This window comes from Geotrypetes seraphini, chromosome 1 (genome assembly GCF_902459505.1).
Source record: "Geotrypetes seraphini chromosome 1, aGeoSer1.1, whole genome shotgun sequence".
In the NCBI taxonomy this organism is placed as follows: domain Eukaryota; kingdom Metazoa; phylum Chordata; class Amphibia; order Gymnophiona; family Dermophiidae; genus Geotrypetes; species Geotrypetes seraphini.
In genome coordinates this window covers 52,766,221-52,789,206 of record NC_047084.1, presented here as the reverse complement: position 1 = coordinate 52,789,206, position 22,986 = coordinate 52,766,221, and the positions used below count along the sequence as shown (strand labels likewise).

The following is a 22,986-nucleotide window of genomic DNA, read 5'->3' as shown; positions in this document are numbered from 1 at the left end:
TGACATTTCATAAAGTCATCTGCCTTGACCTCTTTGAAAACCCCCGGAATATAAATGATAATTAACATTTTCTTTGCGTACAGTGTGCTTTGTGGTTTTTTTATTTTGTTTTATTGTTGGTAGATCATTTTGACTTGGTCATTTTAAAAGTAGCTCGTAAGCCCGAAAAGTGTGGGCACCCCTGCCTTAGAGAATAGGTTCAAAGGAAAACCAAAACAGAGAGAACCAATTAACAAAGAAAACAGAGAAGCATTAATGAGTGCTGAGGGGCCCACAGAGAGGTAGAACAACGATGGGCCACAGAGTGAGGAGGCAGAGAAGTCGGGCAATGGGCTGCGGTGACACTGTGGTATTGTAAAGCAGCAGCAGGCATCAAGCAAAAAGTAAACAAACAAAAAAAAAAAATCATCAAAGTGGGCTGGGCATTTATTGAATACCCTAAAGGTCCCGACTGCACACCACTGGATGTGAAATAGGAAGGACACCAAAAAAGACATTCCAGATGTAAAATATACAAAGGGGTTACAGAAAAATACAATTTAACTCTTAATTTTTATAATTGCATATTTCTCATTGCAACTTTTTCCTTATAATTATTGGGTGGTCATCTCTTTGAGGTTAAATTAATGAGATGCAAGAGTAAAAAAAATTTTAGAAGAGAAGAGCAAAAATATTTAGGAATCAGGGGAAATTCTCCCTTTACATTTTTTAAATATTTTGTTTGCCTTTATTATGTCTTTGGTTGAGGAGGGGGCAGCATGGTGTATGCTTTTAGAAACTTTAGCATTTTCAACTCCTTTTCTTTCTTGATCTCAGTTTCTCCTCCCCATAAGCCTCCTTATCTCTATTCACTACATTTCATCTCTAGTATTGTTCCTAAATGAACAGCCACTTCAGAACTCACCCCCTCCCAACCAGTCTCTGTATATAATAACAGGAAACAGGGTGGGCGGTTGAAAATATCCATCAGGAAATCAGTTTACTTACAGAAAGCAGACACATTAAATATTAGGCAATTAAGGTTAAAGAAGAAGATACTGGTCCTCAAAGTCTCATATTCAAAGCAGGAAACAAGGTCTTATATTTACTATTTTGAATTGCATCTGAAGAAGTTATCAATGTGGGGTAGTGGGTTTATCTTCCAAAAGTTATATTATTTTAGCACAGGGTCTCAATGTATAACATGGAACCCTGTACTAAAATAGCATGACTTGTGGTAAAGTAACTTGTCTTAATGGTAGCCCACATTGATAACTTCCACCCTTAAGATTGATATTCCTCAAAGAATTAGGCTGTTCATTTCCATGATCAACTGTGAAATGTGTCATTAATTCTTTGTGTGTCTCTTCATTTGTCCAATAGTAATGGATGGCCCTTGCAAAGAAAGCAAATAGAATGTTAGAAATTATCAGGAAAGGAAAACAAAGATGAAAATGTTATAATGCTCTTTTATCGCTCTATGGTATGGCCGCACCTCGAATACTGTGTGTAGTTCTGGTCACTGTATCACAAAAAAGATATAGCGGAAGTAGAAAAGGTACAGCGAAGGGCAATGAAAATGATAAAAGGAATGGAATGACTTCCCTATGAGGAAAGGCTAAAGTGGGCTCTTCATCTTAGAGAAGAGGCTCGGCTCGGGGTGATATGATAGAGGTCTATAAATACTAAGGGCTTCTTTTATCAAGCCACGCTAACAGTTTAACGCGCATAATAGCGCGTGTTAAACCGCTGGCCGCACTAACCGCTACCGCCTCCTCTTGAGCAGGCGGAAGTTTTTGGCCAGCGCAGGGGTTAGCGCATGATGAAAAGTCACGCGCGTTATCCCCGTTAGCGCAGTTTGATAAAAGGAGCCCTAAGTGGAGTAGAACAGGGAGATATGAATCGCTTGTTCACTCTTTCCAAAAATACTAGGACTAGGGGGCATGAAGCTACTAAGTAGTTGATTTAATACAAACCAGAGAAAATTTTTCTTCACACAACATGTAATTAAACTCTGGACTTCATTACCGGAGAATGTGGTAAAATCAGTTAGCTTAGCGGGGTTTAATTAATGTTTGGATAATTTCCTAAAAGAGAAGTCCATTGGCCATTATTGAGATGGCTTGGGAAAATCCACTGCTTATTCCCAGGATAAGCAATATAAAATCTGTTTTACTACTTGGGATCTAGATAGGTACTTGGGATCTGGGTTGGCCACTGTTGGAAACAGGATACTGGGCCTTCAGTCTGTTCCTATTATTGCACTCTGTCAAAGAAAGGATTTACAGTAATAATTACTTAATCTAGCTATCTAGTGCTGTGTTTTACTAAACAGTGCTAGAGGTTTTTAGTGCGAGCTGGCAAGGTAAATGGCTCCAATGCTCATAGAAATTCTATAAGTGTCAGAGCATTTACCTCGCCAGCCCACGCTAAAAACCTTCTAGTGCTTTTTAGTAAAAGGAGCCCTAGGTGAGTGAGAAGCACCCTCTCAGAATCTCCCAGACTAAATATTTCCACTTCACATGTATCCATTTAAACTAGTCTTTAATAATTTTAAAAACAAGATATCATCCCAAATTGGTAGTATTTATTTTGATGTATTCTGGTTAGACCATGTAATCTTATGTTCTTATTTTAGACTCGTATGTTTGAGCTAGCAAGTTCAGTTCTGGTGAGTTTTATAGCCTAATGAACCTGTATTAATAACAGAAGTTAAAAACTATGTTCAGTACTCAATTACCACTGATGGAGCTTTAAAAGTGGAAAACAAATACAGTAATAGTGAGGATCTCCTCGTCTCTGAGGAGTACTCTCATTTTCAGAGCTTCAGGCCTCCATTTGCTTCCATTATTGCCAGCCTACTCCATTCATAGTAGCACAAGAGGATATAAAATACTCCAGGCATTTTCTTGCTGACATAACTAGAAATAAGTGATTTTCCAAATGAATTCAGTGAGCGATCTGTTTTTCTGCAGTATTTCATCACCAGTTCTCCAAGAGCTCACCACTTAGGCTCCAATCACTCTTGACTGATATCACTTCTTCCAGAGCTGGTTCTATTAAGTATATTTCTATATAGAAGTCTTACTTAATCAAGCCTTAAATATTTATTAATGTTCATATCCTACCTTTAATTATAATTTCAAGATGAACTGCTAAGAGTAATTATATAAACAGGAAATATTATTGGCATTATAATTTATATATTGTGATAACACATACAGAAACTTCTTCAAAAAACAAAAATGAAAAAAATATAAAAATAAAACACGTCATCATCTCCTTTTTAATAGTAGTTGAAAATCTACACTAAGAACAAGTCACAGCATATGCCAACTAACTTTTACCAAGATTTTTCCCCTCTCCTGCTCTTTGATCTTGATAATGTTCATGTATTCACCCCAATTTAACACTTACTTTCTTCATCTAGTGAGAAACACTTTAAATATCACTTGCTCAACAGAGTAACTAATCATAGGCCATAATGAATGATTTTTTTCACATATCTAGTTCAGGTGTACACTATGGGCTCCTTTTACAAAGCCGTGTTAGCGATTTTAGCACACACAACTTTTTAGCGCACACTAAACCTGCGCTACGTGGCTAGAACTAACGCCAGCTTACACGTGGCCGCTGCATCAATGCTCCTAGAAACATAGTCGGATTCAAGCCCCGCAAAATTTACCCTGCCATGGCCTGCATAGAAAGAAAATCAGACTCAGGGAACAACTAGAAGAACGGTACGGTGCTTCCCACAGTGCCGGAAAAAACATGTCCCATTTCATGCGCACTGCTATAAACCAGCACTTGCACAATCAGCTGCACATGGCCGCAACAAACACCAACGAAAGAGAGCCTCAGAATAAACGGGACTACTACTGCTGCACTGAAACCCAACGAGGAGAACAAGTGCGAGCATGAAATCGCACCGCTACTAGTCATAAAACTTAAGCCTCAATACAATATCCATTCCTTAAACGTACATTAACCGAACCCACAGCACTAAGACTTCCAAACAGAACCTGAAGTTCAAATAACAGTAAAAAACACATACATACTCACAAGCTTGTTCTTAGGGCCGGTTGAAGCCAGTAAGAGCTGGTTGTGCAGCACTAACAGGGCAGAATGTAGCAACTATGGTTTCCCTTTATTTTTTTTTAAACAGAGAAGGGAAAGAAGAAAAAAAATCGAGACCCAGTCAGACCCTCTAAAAATGGAGGGAGGGTAAGGCAGGGACCTGGGGGGGGCCAGGTGTTACCCCTAAAGCTGGCATCGTTCAGCCGGACACCCCTGTTTCACTGAAGAAAAACCTCAACAGGAGAAATAGAATGGCAGTCTCAACGAAGAGAAACCTCAACAGGAGAAAATAATTTTCCAGTCACAGCCAGAATTCAGGAGCTAGTTGAATTGCGACCAGTGTTCCCGCTAAGCTGCGTTGGCCTGCGCTCACGCACAAAATATTATATCGCAGCGCACAAGTTTCTCTTCACAGCGCACACACGCGTCGCAAAGGTAAGGGGAGGCTATAACAGCTCCTGCAGCTCTGCACTTCCCCACAATTGCCATGCTTCGGTTCCTCTTCTTCCTTCCTTCCTCCCCCCCCCCCCCCCGCGGGACCCTGCGGCACCATCAACTCTTACTCCCTCTAATGTCGGCCCTGCAGCTCCAGACTTCCTCGCACCTTCTCCCCTCCCCCTTTGGATCGCTATTATTTTAAATGTTATAGCCGCAGAGCTGTATCCATCAGTGGAGATGTCTAACCTCGGCCTGCCCCGGAACTCTTACTGCAACAGTGACTTCCTGTTCCTGCCTAGACGGGCGGCTGCTGCAGTAAGAGTTCCGGGGCAGGCCGAGGTTAGACATCTCCACTGATGGATACAGCTCTGCGGCTATAACATTTAAAATAATAGCGATCCAAAGGGGGAGCGGAGAAGGTGCGAGGAAGTCTGGAGCTGCAGGGCCGACATTAGAGGGAGTAAGAGTTGATGGTGCCGCAGGGTCCCGCGGGGGGGGGGGGGAGGAAGGAAGGAAGAAGAGGAACCGAAGCATGGCAATTGTGGGGAAGTGCAGAGCTGCAGGGAAGAGTGTTGCGGTACCCAGCTGGAGGGAGAAGGAAGATGAGGGAGGGAATTAAAGGAGATGCCAGGGCTTGGAGCATAGGAGGAAGGTATGCCAGTCTAAGGGAAAAGGAAGGGGGAGATGTGAGAGCATGGAGGGGGAACGAAAGATGGAAGAAAAGGAAAGGAGAGAGATGCCAGAGAATCAGGGAAGGGGAGATACCAGACTATGAGGAGAGGTGTGGGAGAGGGAAGGCGAGGAGAGAGATGCCAGACCAATGGGGTGAAAGGAGAGATGGAAGGGGGAGGCATACAGTTTCTGGAAGGGGCATAGAAGGAGAGAAGATGCCATATAGGGGAAGAGAGACGGCAGACAGTGGATGGAAGGAAGAGAGTTACAAGAAGATGAGGAAAGGAGAAACCACAGAAGACAAAGGTAGAAAAAAATTTCTATTTATTTATTGCTTTAGGAGACATGTGTCACTGTTTCTGTGAAGCATTGTATGCAGAGTCCAGCTTCTTGCTGGTTCAATTTAACCTTTGTCTATGTATTTTTATTTTATCCCCCCTTTTACAAAACTGTGAAGCGTTTTTTAGCACCAGCCTTGGTGGTAGCAGCTCTGATGCTCAGAATTTTATGAGCATCAGAGCTGTTACCTCCGTAGCTAAAATCCACACTACAGTTTTGTAAAAGAGGGAGGGGTTAGTTTGTGATTACATATTCCTTACTAGGCGAAGGTGTTTTCTGTGTTCTGTGTGTTTTCTGTTAGGATTGACGGTGTAGGATTGATCTGTGCTGGTCTGGCTTGTTTAGTTTTACAATGGGTGTATTGATGTACTGCTCACTGCAATATGTAAGATGCTGCCTTTTCCTAGGTACTCATGTGTGACGTGTGGTTTGTTACTAAAAATCATGTTTTTCTTACAGATGGGGGGGGTGCCAAAAAATGATGGGCCCCGGATGTTACATATGCTAGGTACGCCACTGTATGTAAAGATACCAGAAAGCTGGCGTAGCAAAAACTTCTAAGTTTTGAGTATTTAACCCTCCCACAATCTCACGGGCACTCGTTTCAAGTTTATTGAGATTTTGATTTAAACGCAATATCAAATATTTTCAATGCGTATAACAAAAATAAATTTGGGGAAATAAATAAAACCATTTGAACCAGTGTTCCCGCTAAGCTGCGCTGGCGCACAAAATATTACATCGCAGCGCACACGTTTCTCGTCACAGCGCACAATCGGAAGAGGCGTACGGCAGATGGCAGGGCGGCGAGAGGAGAATCGGGCGAGTTGGCTCATAACTTGCTGGCGCCCGATATTTTTGGCTCACGGTGAAAAAAGTTTGCTCACAACACCCGCCCGCTTAGAGGGAACACTGATTGCGACCATCACCTGCTGGGAGATAGAGCATACTGAAGATACAGGAGGAGTGCCAGCCAATAAGACCACATGTTAATCAGTTTCTCTATCTCCGCCTGCTGGTAGATGTGTGCTATCCCATTGGTCTCTGGATTCATCTGCTGCTGTTGCTAAGGAAAGGGTGTGATATTGGATCCAAGATGGCAGATTTAAGTGCTTGGCTGAGCGTTCTGCTTCAGTGTGCTCGCCTAATATCATTTATTTTCTATCTAATTACCTGCAACATGCCGAAGTGGCGAGGTCGTAGTGCCGCTGGAGCCTCGCGGCGTTCAGGCCCAGCCGGTCTTGGCAACATTGACAAGCCCCTGCGCCAAATGCAGGACATCACGGGAGCGTCAGCACGCCCGCTGGAGACGTGCTGAGGCGAGATGGAGGCGTCCTCCTTGGGTCTAGAAACCACCTTGAGCCCCGACGCTGGAGTGCCTCCCCCACCTCATTAGAATGCCAGATCCCCGCGGGTAGAGGAGCCATCGGAAATCGATGAGGGACTCTCCCCAGAGTCCAATGGGAACTTAGAGGGAAGCATGGATTGGATCCCCTGCATCTGCAGGCTATTCTTTGGGAATCTGGGGACTTGCCAGCACCACGGTTTGCCTGTGAGCAGGAAAGCTGAAGCCAAGAGGGAACCTCAGTTGGTGAGAACATTGACTTTTCTTCTAAAAAACTTTCTTTTACATTAAAGAAACCCCAAGAGGTAACTCTTAAAGCTATTTGGGACCTTGTGGTGGATTTAGCTAAAACAATTACGGTAATCCTCAGCTCTCTCAGTTAGAGCATAAAATTAATACTCAAGAAAATGAAATTAAGAATATTAAAGTTGATCTACAAGATTTGAAAAACTTAACATTGAATTCTTCCCAAGAAATGAAAGTTTCCAAACAAATTACAGAAACACCGGTGAGAGACAATATTAACTTAAGGAGAAAATTGGAGTCTTTAGAAAACTTTTCCCGGCAGTGTTCATAGTCTTCGGGCTGGTTCTTCCACAGAGCCTCTGCGGGCATCCACAGCTGCAATCAGCAGTAAACTCAGCTCGGGCACAGCTCCTCCACGAAGCCTCCAGTGAAACTGCCCCCCTCCAATCTGGGCGTGTGAGCCAGCTTCGCCCCCCCCCCCTCCCCATCGGCAAAACCAACTACTCTGCCCAGAGAGAACGACGTGCCCAGTACTGAATCTGAAGCTGGCAGAGTTCAGAGTCTTCAAGCCAGTTCTTCCACAGAATCTCTGCGGGCACCCACAGCTGCATTCAGCAGCAAACTCAGCTCGGGGCCGGCTCCTCCACGGAGTCTCCAGCGAAACTGCCCCCTCCAATCTGGGCGTGTGAGCCAGCTCCATCCTCCCATCGGCAAAACCAACTAAACTGCCCAGAGAGAACGGCGCGCAGCCATTCAGCGCGCCAGCTAAGGCGCACGGCGAAGGCACCTGCGCCTTAGCACGTGCCTTTGCGAAGCGTCTGCGCGAAACGTCCAAAACCCAGAACAAACGATAAGTACTCCTTTATTGTATAATCTACAATTAGAGTCTGCTTGTATAAACTGCATGCATAGCCAGCATGTATAACCTATTATTGCATGTATAGTCTATTATCGCATGAATAACTGCATATACAACCTGTCCCGCATGTTACAGCCTGATACTGCATGTATAGCTTGCGTCCACATGTACAACCTGTTACTGCATGAACAGCCTACGACCGCATGTACAACCTGTTACTGCATGAACAGCCTGCGACCGCATGTATAGCCTGTTACTGCATGAACAGCCTGCGACCGCATGTATAACCTGTTACTGCATGAACAGCCTGCGACCGCATGTATAACCTGTTACTGCATGAACAGCCTGCGACTGCATGTATAACCTGTTACTGCATGAACAGCCTGCGACTGCATGTATAACCTGTTACCGCACATATTATCAATTACAACAGTTTTCTTCAACTACCGGTCCATAGAAATTTCCTGCCAGTCCACAGGGCCAGCACGTGCATCAGGCCCAAACAGTGTTTTTCAACCGCCGGTCCACAGTGCGATCGATGCGGCGTTATCTTCGAGCCAGCTCCCTCTTCTATGGGCATCCTGCGCCGGAAGTGGAAGTCTTCTCTCTGATGCCGGTTTACGAGCACTACCCCCCCCCCCCCGTGATCTGGCATTGCCCCCAGCAATCCGGTATTTTCCCCCCCCCCCCCCCCCGAGAACCACAAAGACATCGCTTACCCCGATTGGGCACCGGCACCAGCAACAATGCACAGGAGGTGCCGGTGCCCGAAGATCCTCCCTCTTCTGGCCTGGGCTGGGCGGTGCGATGGAGATCCTTCCTCTTCCCTGTGTTGGGCTGGACTGGGCTTTGAGCATTTGCGCATGTTCAAAGCCTTCTGGTCTCGCTCTCTCCGAGATTCTGAATCTGAGAATCTCGGAGAGAGCGAGACCAAAAGGCTTTGAGCATGCGCAAATGCTCAAAGCCCAGTCCAGCCCAGCACAGAAAAGAGGGAGGATCTCCGTTGCACTGCCCAGCCCAGGCCAGAAGAGGGAGGATCTTTGGACACCGGCACCTCCTATGCATTGGTGCTGGTGCCGGTGCCCAATCAGGGTAAGCGATGTCGTTGCGGTACTCGAGGGGGGGATGTAGGATCGTGGGGGAAGGGGGGGCGATGCAAGCGGGGGGGAGGATGCCAGTTCGCAGGGGGGATGCCGGATCATGGGGGGGTATGGAGCAGCATCGGTGGCATTCAAGGGGGAGGGGATGGAGCAGCGCCGGTAGCCTCGGAGGGGGAAGGAGGAGGTGGAACGAATCAAAGCGAGTTTCCCTTACTTCCTATGGGGACACTCGCTTTGATATACGAGCAATTTGGTTTACGAGCATACTTCTGGAACGAATTATGCTCGTAAACCAAGGCTCCACTGTATTTTAATTATTCATATTATGGATACATGAAAGGTTAATTCAGAGATGAATTTAGAGTGCTTGGGAGGAGGACAGTAGGCACCGGTCTATATGTTTGCATACAAGTTTGCGTGTTATATGATGGGATGGGTTTGAGGGGAGGAAAGGGGGTATTTTAAATTTGGGTCCTGGATGTGTGTGGAATTATTATTTTTATATTTGGTTGAAAGGAAGTTAGAGGTTTATATATTACTAAGTATTTATCAAATAAAATGCATTTAAAGTTCTATTCCTTGAATGTTAATGGACTAAATCACCCTATCAAGAGGAAAAAGGTACTTAATTTTCTGAAACAGCAACAGGCAGGAGACACATCTGTCAGCTGCCGAGACAACTAAATTGGAAGGGGGTGGATAAAACATTGGTTTTTTTTGCACCAGCAGTGGAGAAAAAAGCATGTGTGGCAATCCTGATTAATAAGAGGATCTCTGTAAAATTTGATAACTTTCAATGGATCAAATGGGTAGATGGCTCTATGTAAATATGACTTCAGAAAAAGATACCCTGACGCTTCTTAATGTTAACAATCCAACAAACAATTCTGTCACTGGCTACGACAAATTTAATCGTAGCTGGAGACTTCAATGCGGTCATGGATCCAATAAACAACTATTCAGACAATTAAAATCATTAGGCCTAGATAATCTTATAAGTACATGTGGATTGAAAGATATATGGCAGATTTTTCATTTTGATGCTCGTGAACTTTTGTTTTGTTCCCAAGTTCATAAATTATTTTCAAGAATTGATTACTTTTTTGTTTCAGATCATTTAATAAAACAGGTTACGAAGGTCAACATAGATCTGATCCTTTTGTCGGATCATGCTGGAATTTGGATAGATATCAGTTTATTGAAGAAGATTCTAATAGACCTTTTGGAGGTTTAATAATGCACTGCTTGCGGACTCAAACTTTTTTGAGGAAATTCAAATAAAAATGAATTAATATTTTCAATTTAACACCTCAGAGGAAATCTCTTTGGAAATTATATGGGATGCTTTCAAAGCTACAGTGCGAGGGCAGATTTCATATTCGGCACATATTAGGAAATTACTTAAATTAGAATTTTCCAATTTGGAACAAACTATTTTGACTTTAGAATCACAATTGGCTTTGAAATGGGAACAAAATACTTTGAGTGCCCTGTTGAAAGCAAAATATAAATATAATGAGATTTCATCACAATTGGCTAGGAAAGATTTGTTTAGTCAGCAAGCTGTGTATTATGGAAACTCGAATAAAGCGGGAAGATTATTGGCTAACTATCTTAAAGCTAAAAAGAGAAGAGTAAAGATTGGGGCCACTAAGGATGAAAAAGGTAAAACTCGCACTCACACTGGGGATATTTTTAAACAATTTTTGGATTATTATAAAGCTTTATATTCTTCTGAGCTCTATTCAACTAAAGAAAATGAAGGAAGATAATTTTTAAATTTAATTAATGGGCCAAAAATTCCAGAGCATATAAAAGTAAAACTAACTCCAGCAGCACTGAAGTCTCTCAGAGCTGGATCCACTCTGGGTAGTGATGGATTCACAGTAGAGTTATCAAATCTTTTCAAAATATACTATTACCTCATCTTTTTAAATTGTATGAATCACAACTGAAGAAGTTTCAAGTTTCAAGTTTAATAAAATTTTTGATTAATCGCTTAATCATATTTCTAAGCGATGAACATTTTTAAAATTACAATATTTGAGGGACAATACAACACTTTACAATATTTTACATTCGAGCGGATTAAAAGACAGACATTACAAACCATGGACACGTGGGAAAAGGAGAATGAAATACAAAATCATTAAAGAAAAGTAAGACAATCAGGGAGTAAAACAAAAGGTAGGGAAAACAATTGTCATAAAATTAAACTATGGAAATAAAAATTTGACCAGCGGACTGCTAACTAATTATCAAACCGGTATGGAGTATTTTCAAATCGTTTCAATGAATTATGAGTATGCCTCAGCCCCACCACTCCACCGCTGTGCTAGCTCTTAGCTGCGGCGAGATTTATGTGGCACTTCATCATTGGCCGCTCATAGTCATTTTAAATCTGCTAGTCTTGTTTTTTAAATCTTTTTTTGTATCTTTTTTGTGTGTACCTATAAAACCATCTTAGCTGTAAGAATCAAATGTACTTAATTGTACTTAGCTTTAAGTAGCATAGCTAAATCCAGCCAACGCCGGGGAGTTTAACCCAACATGTTTCGCACCATACAGGCGCTGTGTCAAGGGTCTCCCGAGGTGCAGCGTGTCATCCGACTCATTCATGAATGAGTCGGATGACACGCTGCACCTCGGGAGACCCTTGACACAGCGCCTGTATGGTGCGAAACATGTTGGGTTAAACTCCCCGGCGTTGGCTGGATTTAGCTATGCTACTTAAAGCTAAGTACAATTAAGTACATTTGATTCTTACAGCTAAGATGGTTTTATAGGTACACATAAAAAAGATACAAAAAAAGAATTAAAAAACAAGACTAGCAGATTTAAAATGACTATGAGCGGCCAATGATGAAGTGCCACATAAATCTCGCCGCAGCTAAGAGCTAGCACAACGGTGGAGTGGTGGGGCTGAGGCATACTCATAATTCATTGAAACGATTTGAAAATACTCCATACCGGTTTCTTTATATGATTATAGTACATTTAGAGATTTGATCCCGGTAAACTAATATAAGAAGATAGCCATTTTCTCAGAAACTAATTATCAAAAGCATCTTTAAAAAGAAAAGTTTTTAAATTACTCTTAAATTTCTCCAGATTGCGTTCTTCCCTTAAATAAATAGGGAGAGAATTCCAAATTTGAGGTGCAGTAACAGAAAAAATAAATTGCCGTCTTGTATTAATAATCCTAAGAGAAGGGATCGTCAATAGATTTTGCTCATTGGATCTCAGTATTCTATTTGGAGTATAAGGGATTAATAATTTATAGATGAATGCTGGAGTTTTATAAAACAGGGATTTAAAAGTAAGTATACATAATTTATATGTTATCCGGTGAGATATAGGAAGCCAATGCGCTTTCCTAAGAAGAGGTGTTACATGATCAAATTTCCTAGTTTTAGTTATAAGTTTAATGGAAGCATTTTGAATAATTTGTAAGCGTTTTATTTCATTCTGAGTAATACCCTTAAAAAGGGCATTACAATAATCAATTTTAGAGATCACCAGAGAATGAATGAGAATATTAAGAGATTTTGAACATAAAAATTGTGAAAGTGAGCGAATTGGCGCAGCCTGTAAAAGGTTGTTTTAACAATATTACTAATGTGGTCATGTAAAGTCAGTTTATGATCAAAGATCACCCCTAAAATTTTTTTTCAAAACCAAACAGGGATCCCATGTTGGTTTCAAATTACAGGCTTATTTAAGAACATAAGAATTGCCGCTGCTGGTCAGACCAGTAGACCATCCTTCCCAGCAGTCTGCTCAGGCGGTGGCCCTCTGGTCAAAGACCAGCGCCCTAACTGAGACTAGCCCTACCAGCATAAGTCCTTGTTCAGCAGGAACTTGTCTAACTTGTCTTGAATCCCTGGAGTGTGTTTTCCCCTATGACAGACTCCGGAAGAGCGTTCCAGTTTTCCACCACTCTGGGTGAAGAAGAACTTCCTTATGCTCGTACGGAATCTATCCCCTTTCACCTTTAGAGAGTGCCCTCTCGTTCTCCTTATCTTGGAGAGGGTGAACAACCTGTCCTTAACTACTAAGTCTATCCCCTTCAGTACCATGAATGTTTTAATCATGTCCTCTCTCAATCTCCTCTGTTCGAGGGAGAAGAGGCCTAGTTTCTTTAATCTTTCGCTGTACGGCAGCTCCTCCAACTCCTTAACCGTCTTAGTCGCTCTTCTCTGGACTCTTTCGAGTAGTACCGTATTCTTCTTCATGTACGGCGACCAGTGCTATACTCGGTACTCCAGGTGAGGGCGCACCATGGCCCGGAACAGCGGCATGATAACCTTCTCCGATCTGTTCGTGAGCCCCTTCTTTATTATTCCTAGCATTCTGTTCGCCCTTTTCGCCGCCACCGCACATTAAGCAGATGGCTTCATCGACTTGTCAAGTTCAAGTTTCAAGTTTATTATATTTTGATTTTACGCAATATCCAATAGTTCAATGCGTATTACATAATTGTCGATCAGAACTCCCAAGTCCCTTTCCTGGGAGGTCTCTCCAAGTACCCGGACATCTTGTATTTGTGCATTAGATTTTTGTTACCAATATGCATCACTTTACACTTGTCTGCGTTGAACCTCTGCCATGTCACAGCCCATTCCTCGATTATGTCACGTTGTAGATCTTTGCAATCCCCCTGCGTCTTCACTACTCTGAATAACTTCGTATCGTCCGAAAATTTTATCACCTCGCTTGTCGTACCTATGTCCAGATCGTTTATGAAGATGTTGAAGAGCACGGGTCCAAGCACCGAGCTCTGCGGCACCCCGCTGGTGACGCTCTTCCAGTCCAAGTATTGTCCATTTACCCCCACTCTCTGTTTCCTATGCTCCAGCCAGTTTTTAATCCCAGATTTTGTATCCATACATATATCATCAATGACTGCTATACTGCAATAGCTAATAAACAAGTTAATAATTACAAATTTCAATTATTAAATTGGAATAAACTTTTAACTCTTCAGCATAAAAGACCAATTATTCTGAATAAGAAATGAAGCCCAGGTAATTAAAGAATTCCTAGCATTAGTATGAAGGGACTGCTGATAAATCTTTAGATTTTCCTATTTCACCTACTTTTAGACTAATGATACTTTCATAACATCAAAGTTTATTGTTTCACGTGTGTCTGATCTAAATTTCATAATTGTAGCCAGATTTTTTTTTTTTTTTACAGATCTTACATGAAAATAGCGCAAAACAATGGAGATTTCATTGCAAAAGAGTGCAAAGCAGTAATGAAATATCTTTTCCTAAAACGGAACTCAGCCAAATAAACTTACAATGATATATCAGTTATATTAGAGGATAAGTGTCCTTCCTATTCCACAGTCAAAAACATTGGAGCACAAAACATTCTGAGAGACCAACTCAAGTGACAATCCCAGAAAACATCTATGCCATTCATTCCATAATACTGGATGACCAAAGAATATCTGCTAAAAAGATAGCAGAGACCCTGGAGATATCCTAAGAAGTAGGCTATATTTTTCCACAAGATTTTAGACATGAGAAAGCTCTTAGCCAAATGGGTTCCCAAATGTCTCAATACTGACCAGAAGCATGATTGAGTGGTTGTCTCACAATCCTTTTGACTGATTTCAGTGGGATTTTTGAACCATCTTCTCCAGAGACAAAAGAAGAATCCAAATAATGGAGTCACAGTGGTTCCCATGTCTCAAGAAGTTCAAGACACAGAAGTCATCAAGCAAGATGTAGTGTCTGTCTTCTGGGACAAAGATGGAATTTGCTTGCAATTACCTAAAAAAGGGTGTTTAACCATCACAGCATTTGCACTTCTCAACAAATTGAAGCAGCAACCGATTTCCAAATGTGAAGGCAAGCTTTCAAAAGGAATCTTGTTTATTCAAGTGTAATTGAGGACAACAGTAAGTCAACTTTCTAAGTTGACTTACTAGTATTTGACTGGACACAAGTATCCTGCAGCTTGGCGTTCACTGTTGTCCTCATTTAAATACACATTTTTATCAAAACGTAGTGTGAAATTCTTTGCATTGGATGATTGATGCTTATTTACAGACTCCTGAAGAAGGTACTGTTGTACTATCAAAACGCTTGCAGCGTTGAGTCTTTGCTTATATAGTACTGTTATTCCCAATAAAGATCCTGTTTTGAAACATCTCTTCCTTCCCACTTGTTTCTTCAAAACAATGCCACAGAATTGGCAGATCTTTACTTTGAAGTTCTTAAACACCAGGCATACTCACCTGATTTGGCCCCTTTGAACTACTACCTCTTTCCAAAACTCAAGAAGCACCTCAAGGGATGAAAGTTTTCAAGTACTGAGGATGCCACATTAGCTTTGGACAAGTAGTTTGCAGTACACAAGCAAAATAATTTTTCTTAGATGGCTTAAAGAAGTTAGAACACCAAAGGCATAAGTGTGTGGAGCTCAGTGGTGAATATGCAAAGCAGTGTCTTGCAAACATTTTGAAGCCACAGCACACTAAACTCAGGGCTGAGACTGGAGAGCCTTTAGGCATGCACAAACATGCACTTGAGAGGCACGTCCTGTAGGTAGCGATCCCATTCCTTATGTCTCATCCTTCCCTTTTCCATTTCCTTTTTTTTCTTTTTTTTTGTTGAACAATGTCATTTTTTCTCCCCTTCCATTTCTTTATTCCCTGCCATCACTTTCCAGTATGTCTAGTTAAAGTCTAAATGTTCACAATCCCCTTTTCTTTTTCTTTTTAATTATCTTATATATTGTATTAATTTTATCTTTTATCTTATTTTAACTTGTAAACCGGCTAGATACTAGTTGATAGTCGGTATAGTAAAATTTAATAAACTTGAATAAACTAGTCAGCCGGTGCCTCGTGGCACACCCGGAATCTCGCCGCGGCATACAGTTTGTGGTAAACTGATGTAGAGAAAGATGGAGAGGAAATACATTTTTTTCAATCTCGTAGCTTGTTGTTCTCTTTGCAAAGTCAAGGACTTATCAGCACCCCTCTTGTATAAAACTCTAGACCCCTTCAAATCAAAATTCTTATTCTATGCTTAACGTTGCTGACAGCAATCTTAGCTTTAACAAATAGTTTAGGACATGTAAAAATTTCTTGTGTAATAACAGCCAAGATAAGGAACATAGTCACTAGACAATAAAATAACATATACAAATGATCATGTTCTTGTAGTACATGCTTGATACATTTCCAAACACATGACTTCACTTACACCAAACGAACGCCTTAACTCACACTTGCAGTTTCTAATGTGATCTCTCTCAACTTATTCTAACACGTAAGTTAAATAATGTGCGACAAAAATATCAATTATTCCAGCAAAATGATAAAGGCATCTCTTACCGTATAAATGCCAATTCTACAAACAGCAAATGAGAACTGGATACATTCACACAGACTCTAAAAAGATTAAAAATAGAAGTAGGTTACCAGGAAATTATATTTAATAGGTAACCTTATTTTCCTGTCAAAGAAAATGGTTTTATCTCTCTTTTTTATCTACAAGTCAACTGTGGAAATTTCCCATAATCAGCATATAAGCCTCATTTACAGTATGCCCTAATCAATCAATCAGTGGTTAAATAACCTCTGGAAGTTTTTAAACACCAAAAAATAAACTCCTGTATGTGATTCTATTAACAACACTTACTACATGCAAGCAGTGCATGCTTTAACACTGGAAGAGAATTTAGGATCCCATGACATCCTAATATGTAGGGGGTGCTGAAAAGTTCTCAGCCCAGCCAAAAAGAGAATGACGTGACTACGGTTCAATCAATGATCTGAAACAATGTCAAAACACAGAATTTCATTTCTGCAAATTGCCACTTTACAAAATAAGATACCACTATTTTCAGCTACAGTGGCAAAATAACGCTCAGAATTTAGGAGGTTGGTTGGTTGGGCTGAGAACTTTTCAGCATCCCCTCGTACTGCCTGTAAACATGAAGTGACTGGAAAGATTCCTAATATATGGGTAAGTGTTATACAGTTACAATTCTCGGAAAGACCTGACTGGTGATTTGATTAGCAATGTGTCCTTTTGTGGCAAATTGGTTTAATCACAGCAGCAGCCATGATGATAAATAATGATTACGTACTAATTAATCTAATCAGTAGCCTTATATTTCGCTATTTTTCAATTCAGAGCAGATTACAAGAACTATCCTACATTAAGGGAGCATATGTACTTAAAAATTATTGCACAAAGAGATAAAATATAAAGAATAACATTTATCAATAAAGTAGATCTTTAAAATTTTCGTTCTGGTGGGCAAGTCTTTGCTCAGGTTAAACTAGACTTGAAAGAATAAATGCTGAGAGTTTCGGGCATGGTAATATATTTAAATTGATATGGGGCCCATTGGCATCTTATGTTACCTCATTATAATTGACTGTTGAATGTGAGTCAATGTTGGTTTATTTTGGTACATATCCAGGGAAGGGAGGGAGGGGGGTGGGGTTATTTATGTCATAAATTGATTTTTGAATATTCATACCTGGGTGGGAAGATATCATTACTTAAAATAGGGTAAGGTTTTTATGGTAATATATGTTTTTGTGTTTTATTGAATGATTATTGGATGGGTGGGTGGGGGAAATGGTTGATTATGAACATATGAAAGTTAAATGTGCTTTTATTGTATCATTATACGTTGAATTTGTTGTATTGCACTGTTGAAGCTTTAAAAATCAATAAAGAATTTTTTTTAAAAACACCTTTACAAAAAAATAACATACAAATTCAGGCTTCTTATTTCTAAAGGAAACTGCTCCATGTCTGAACTGCCTGATAAGAAAATGATCGTACCAGTTGACTCTTCCTAATTACTCTAAAAACTGTTGGAAACTGAGGTTTAAAGCTATAGTTACTCAATTTAGTAATAAAATTAGCTGGAATATATAAAAGAGATGTTAATTGTTTTAGAGAGTTTCCATACCTTATGCACTAGACATGGTGCCTTAAACTTAATCCTGTATCTAATCAGAAGCCAGTGAAATTTGTGCAAAAGAGGTGAAGCCCTTTCAAAATTTTCTAACCGCAAAGATTAGTCTAGATCAGGGGTGCCCAATACGTCGATCGCGATCGACCAGTAGCTCAGGAAGGCAACGTGAGTCGATCGCGGAGCCCATCCCGGGCTCCGTGATAGACTCGTGTTGCCGTCCTGATCTATGGGCCGATCAGCTTTCCTCTCCAGTGTTTTCCCTAGGGCCTTTTAGCTGGGCGGTCCGCCCAGCTGTCATCTGCCACTGCTGAACATTAAAAAAGCCCACAAAAACATGGCTTGGAGATTTCAGCCCGTAGCGAACTTATGCTCCGGGCTCTAACGTGTGCGTGCCGGATTCTCTTCTCTTCCCTCCAAAACCGGAAGTTATGTCCGGAGGGGGTGGGGGAAGAAGGGAAGCCGGCACGCACATGTTGAGAGCCCTGAAGCAAGCGTTTGCTACGGGCTAATGCGGGAGACAGGTTAGTGAAGCATTTGTTCTTCTTCCTGCCGGGTCCTGCCTACTTTCTGTTTCCGCGAAGGCAGGACCCGGCAGCATTTCCCCCAATAGGTTGATCACGATCTTGGGCTGATCAGCCTTCCTCTTCCCGACGGCAGAATTGACGTCGGGGAGAGGAATGCTGGTTGGCCGAAGCAGGGAGAGCTTGGGGCCTGTTATTGGTGGCGTTTGGGTCCTGGTCCCCGATGGCAATGGCAGTGGCAGTGGCTTGGGGGAGGGCAGGGAGACAGAAGGAAAGAAGAGAAACAGAAAAAAATGAAAGGGAGGCAGAGAGAAATAAAGGGCAGGGAAGAGGAAGGAAAAGTTGGGGGAAGGAATGAGGTGTGGAGGAGAGGAAGCATACAGGCTAAAAGAAGGGAAGAAAGATTGTATGCACAGTCAGAAAAAGAAAGTGCAACCAGAGACTCATGAAATCACCAGACAAGGTAGGAAAAATGATTTTATTTTAAATTTAGTGATCAAAATGTGTCTGTATTTATATCTGCTGTCTATATTTTACACTAAGGTCCCCTTTTACTAAACCGCAATAGAGGTTTTTAGCGCAGGGAGCCTATGAGTGTCGAGAGCAGCGCTGGGCATTCAGTGCAGCTCTCTGCGCTAAAAACTGCTATCGTGGTTTAGTAAAAAGGGAGGGGGTATATTTGTCTATTTTTGTATGGTTGTTACTGAGGTGATAGTGCATAGAGTCATCTGCTTTGACCTCTTTGAAAAACCCTGGAATAGGAATGATAATTAACATTTTCTATGCGTACAGTGTGCTTTGTGTTTTTTTTAAATTTTATTGTTGGTAGATCATTTTGACTTGGTCATTTAAAAAGAAGCTCGCAAGCCCAAAAAGTGTGGGCACCCCTGGTCTAGATGCTGTATTTTGAAACTATAATTTAGTAAGAACCTTTTCAGATGCTCCACAGTAAATAGAATTGAAGTACCGGTAATCCAAATACTTGTTTCTTTCCTGTCAAATATTGAAGTTCTTTTATTTTACTATGTGTTTTGAAGATTAGCTCCAATGTTTGTATATCGTTTAGACTTGGCATAGCCAAAATTTTCGAATTAAGCAAAACTTAATAAACAAACAAGATATATTTATAATAGTTTTATAGCCCGTTACATTAACGGGTGCTAGAATATATGTGTGTGTCTGTCTTTATGTCTTTCTCTCTCTGTCTTCTTAGCTGCTTTCTGTATTTCTGTCTTTCTTTCTTTTGGCTGTCCACCACCACCCCTTGCGTGCTCCCCCTGTCCATTCTCCCTTCTTTTTACCTCCGCTATGTCCACCACCACCCATTCACTGCTTCCCTTATCCAGCAGCAGCCCTTCTCCCTTTGTTTTACCTCCCCCCTGTCCATCAGCACCTTTTCCTGCTCCCCCTGTCCAGCAGTAGGCCTCCCTTACTTTTTTCCCCCCCTGTCCATCAGCACCTCTTCCTGCTCCCCCTGTCCAGCAGTAGGCCTCATCGGATAAAGAGTCCTTGCCGCCCCCCCCCTTCACTTCCCGCGGGCCCGACTACGAACCTGGCGATTCCAGCAGCATGTGCAGCAGTCTTCACACGCTGCTTTGGGTCCTTCTACTGCCCTGATTTACTCTGGCACGTCCCTGATGACATCATCAGAGACGCGGCAGAGCAAATCAGGGCAGTAGAAGGGCCCAAAGCAGCGTGTGAAGACTGCTGCACACACTGCTTGAATCGCCAGGTTCGTAGTCGGGTCCACGGGAAGGGAAGGGAAGGGGGGGGACGCAAAGGACTCAGACTCCTCTGGTCTATTTCTCGGTTCGTCTCAGAGAGGGGGGGGCAGGAGGCGCTCTAAGTGTAAGGGAGCCGGGAGAGGAGCCACCGCCGCCGCTGTGAACTTTAAAATAAGGGAGCCAGAGCTAGCAAGACCGCACATCACCTTGCGGTCTGCGAGAGAGGAAGCGTTAGCCACAGACCTATGGATCACGGATCAGGGATCACAGATCATGCAGGTATGAGTGCGCATGCGCGGCTAGCGTTTTATTATATAGGATATGGCCATATAGCAACACATGCAATTTGACTCATCATCCTAGACTAGGTATCATTGTTGAGAATACGTTAAAACCTTTAGCTCAATGTGCAGCGGTGGCTAAGAAAGCAAATCGAATGTTAGGAATTATCAGAAAAGGAATGGAATAAAAGATGAAATGTTATAATGCCCTCATATCGCTCTATGGTATGGCCGCACCTCGAATACTGTGTGCAATTCCTGTCACCATATTTCTTGTCACCTTATCTCAAAAAAGATACAGCAGAATTAGAAAAGGTACAGAGAAGGGCAACCAAAATGATAAAACGGATGAGATGACTTCCCTATGAGAAAGGCTAAAGTAGCTAGGGCTCTTCAGCTTGAAGAAGAGACAGCTCAGGGGTGATATGATAGAGGTCTATAAAATACTGAGTGGAGTGGAAAGGGTAGATGTGAATCACTTGTTTACTCTTTTCCAAAAATACTAGGACTAGAAGACATGTGGTGAAGCTACTAAGTAGTAGATTTAAAACAAACCAGAGAAAATATTTCTTCATGCAACGTATAATTAAACTCTGAAATTTGTTACCAGAGAATGGTAACAAAAAGCTTAGCAGGCTTTAAAAAAGGTTTGCATAAATTCCTAAAAGGGAAGTTCATAGGCCATTATTGAGATGGCTTGGGGAAAACCACTGCTTATTCTTAGGATAAGCAGCATAAAATCTGCTTTATTACTTAGGATTTGGTTAGGTACTTGGGACCTGGGTTGGCCACTGTTGGAAACAAGATACTGGGCTTGATGGACCTTTGGTCTCTTCCAGTATGGCAATTCTTATGTTTTTATTCAGTGGCCATGACACAGACACTGTTAATCGAGTCAGAGGTTCAGACTAGCATGAAACTGCAAATAATTAAACATTGTGAGGCAAATTTAACAATATTTCAGTTTAAGATTATTTTTAGGAGAGGAGAAGTAAAAAGATGGAAGAGACTAGTTGACAAACCCTTTGGTATCACTGGCTAAGCAGAAAGGGATGTGAATAATTCTGGCAAAAAAAAAAAGAGTCAACCAACCAAAACAGATCTGAGTCAATTCCGATTGTTCTTTTTTGTAGTTGCCATAGTGCATCACTACAAGAAACATGTACAAAGCAAAGGCTAGACTAGGTAAAGCTAGACTCAGTTAGGGCTCTGGTCCTTTACCTAAGGGCCACCGCAGGGCACAACGGACCACTGGTCTGACCCAGCAGCGGCAATTCTTATGTTCTTATGTGCTTTGGCCCAACTAAAGCTAAAATCCCAGAACGCGTTCTGGGGATTGATGGCTATGCTAAATGCTAAAAGCTAAGTAAAGTTTTTCCAGATTGGACATTATAGATATGTATGAATCAAAAAAAGCTATTTAACGAAACTAATCAAGAGAAAAAATTATTTAAAATAGGAGGTGGAAGTACCGTGGGGTATATGAGGAATTTTTCCCTGTGAACATAGCTTGTTTACCGGGTTGTCTGATACCCCTATAGGTCCTCTTTAAGACTTTTTTGCGACTCTGGGATTTTTGGTATTGATTGTTGTACTGCTATTTATAAGTGATTTTTGAGTGGACATGGCCAACTAAAGCTAGGCAGAAGCAACACAATTATGATGCAAAACCTAAAGCAGCAGTTCCCACACGTTCCTCTGACAGAACTAGAGTGAAAAGCAGCATGCTACCATGGGTGCGGTCAGACGTATGACCGAAAGCAACAAACCAGCATATGTTTATAGAGGGATTCAGTTTTTCAGGTCTTGAAATAACTGTGTCCCAAGAGAATATAAACAAAGCACAGCTTGGAAGAAAGTCAAGCAACTGAAGTAGAAGTAGCAGAATGGCTTTAGAAAAGCCTCTTGAGGGTAAAACAATGTTGTCTGCTAAGTAGAACAAGCAGATTTACAAAAAAAAAGGCCAGTCTTCCGTGGGAATTTTAAATATACTCAGGAAACATGCAGACCTTCTATTCACACTACCAAAACAAAAAAAAACAAAGAGAACATTTAGTTCTCCGCCTTAGCCATCCTTACCACATACCATAAGAATATTCCTTGTATATGATGACAGAAGACAGCATCATAAGTTAAGATGTGTGTAATAAGAACATAAAGTTAAAGGCCGAGGCCAATAAAAGAAAAATGATTTATAATTAGGCATTTTAACTGCCATGTTTTGATTCCTATGTTGCTAATATAGGAAATAATGCAATTCTTTTCTCATCTTCTCACATCCATCATTGTGTTATTTCTTATATTAGCAACATGAGAATGATTTTTTGGATCTGTAATTTTTGGTTAGTTTAGATACAATAGACCACAATTAAATATATTTTGACCAGTTAAAGTGATGTTTTGACCTGACGTCATTTTTTAACTGATAATATAAAATTACTGGCCAG

General features: G+C 41.4%; 1 protein-coding gene across 4 annotated transcripts in view; it reads right to left on the bottom strand.

Annotated features, from left to right (window-relative positions):
* ARL15 (ADP ribosylation factor like GTPase 15) overlaps nt 1-22,986 on the bottom strand; it is a 631,237-nt gene that overhangs the window by 565,941 nt on the left and 42,310 nt on the right. For 2 of the 4 annotated variants that reach the window (XR_004538155.1, XM_033931425.1), the window contains exon 2: nt 16,410-16,466. The exons of the other annotated variants lie outside the window; for them this stretch is intronic. Coding sequence is in view for 1 of the 2 variants with exons in the window: in XM_033931425.1 (XP_033787316.1) it covers nt 16,410-16,466 (57 nt within the window). In the remaining variant the exon portion in view is untranslated. The remainder of the gene's footprint in view (nt 1-16,409; nt 16,467-22,986) is intronic. 4 annotated transcript variants of the gene reach the window in all.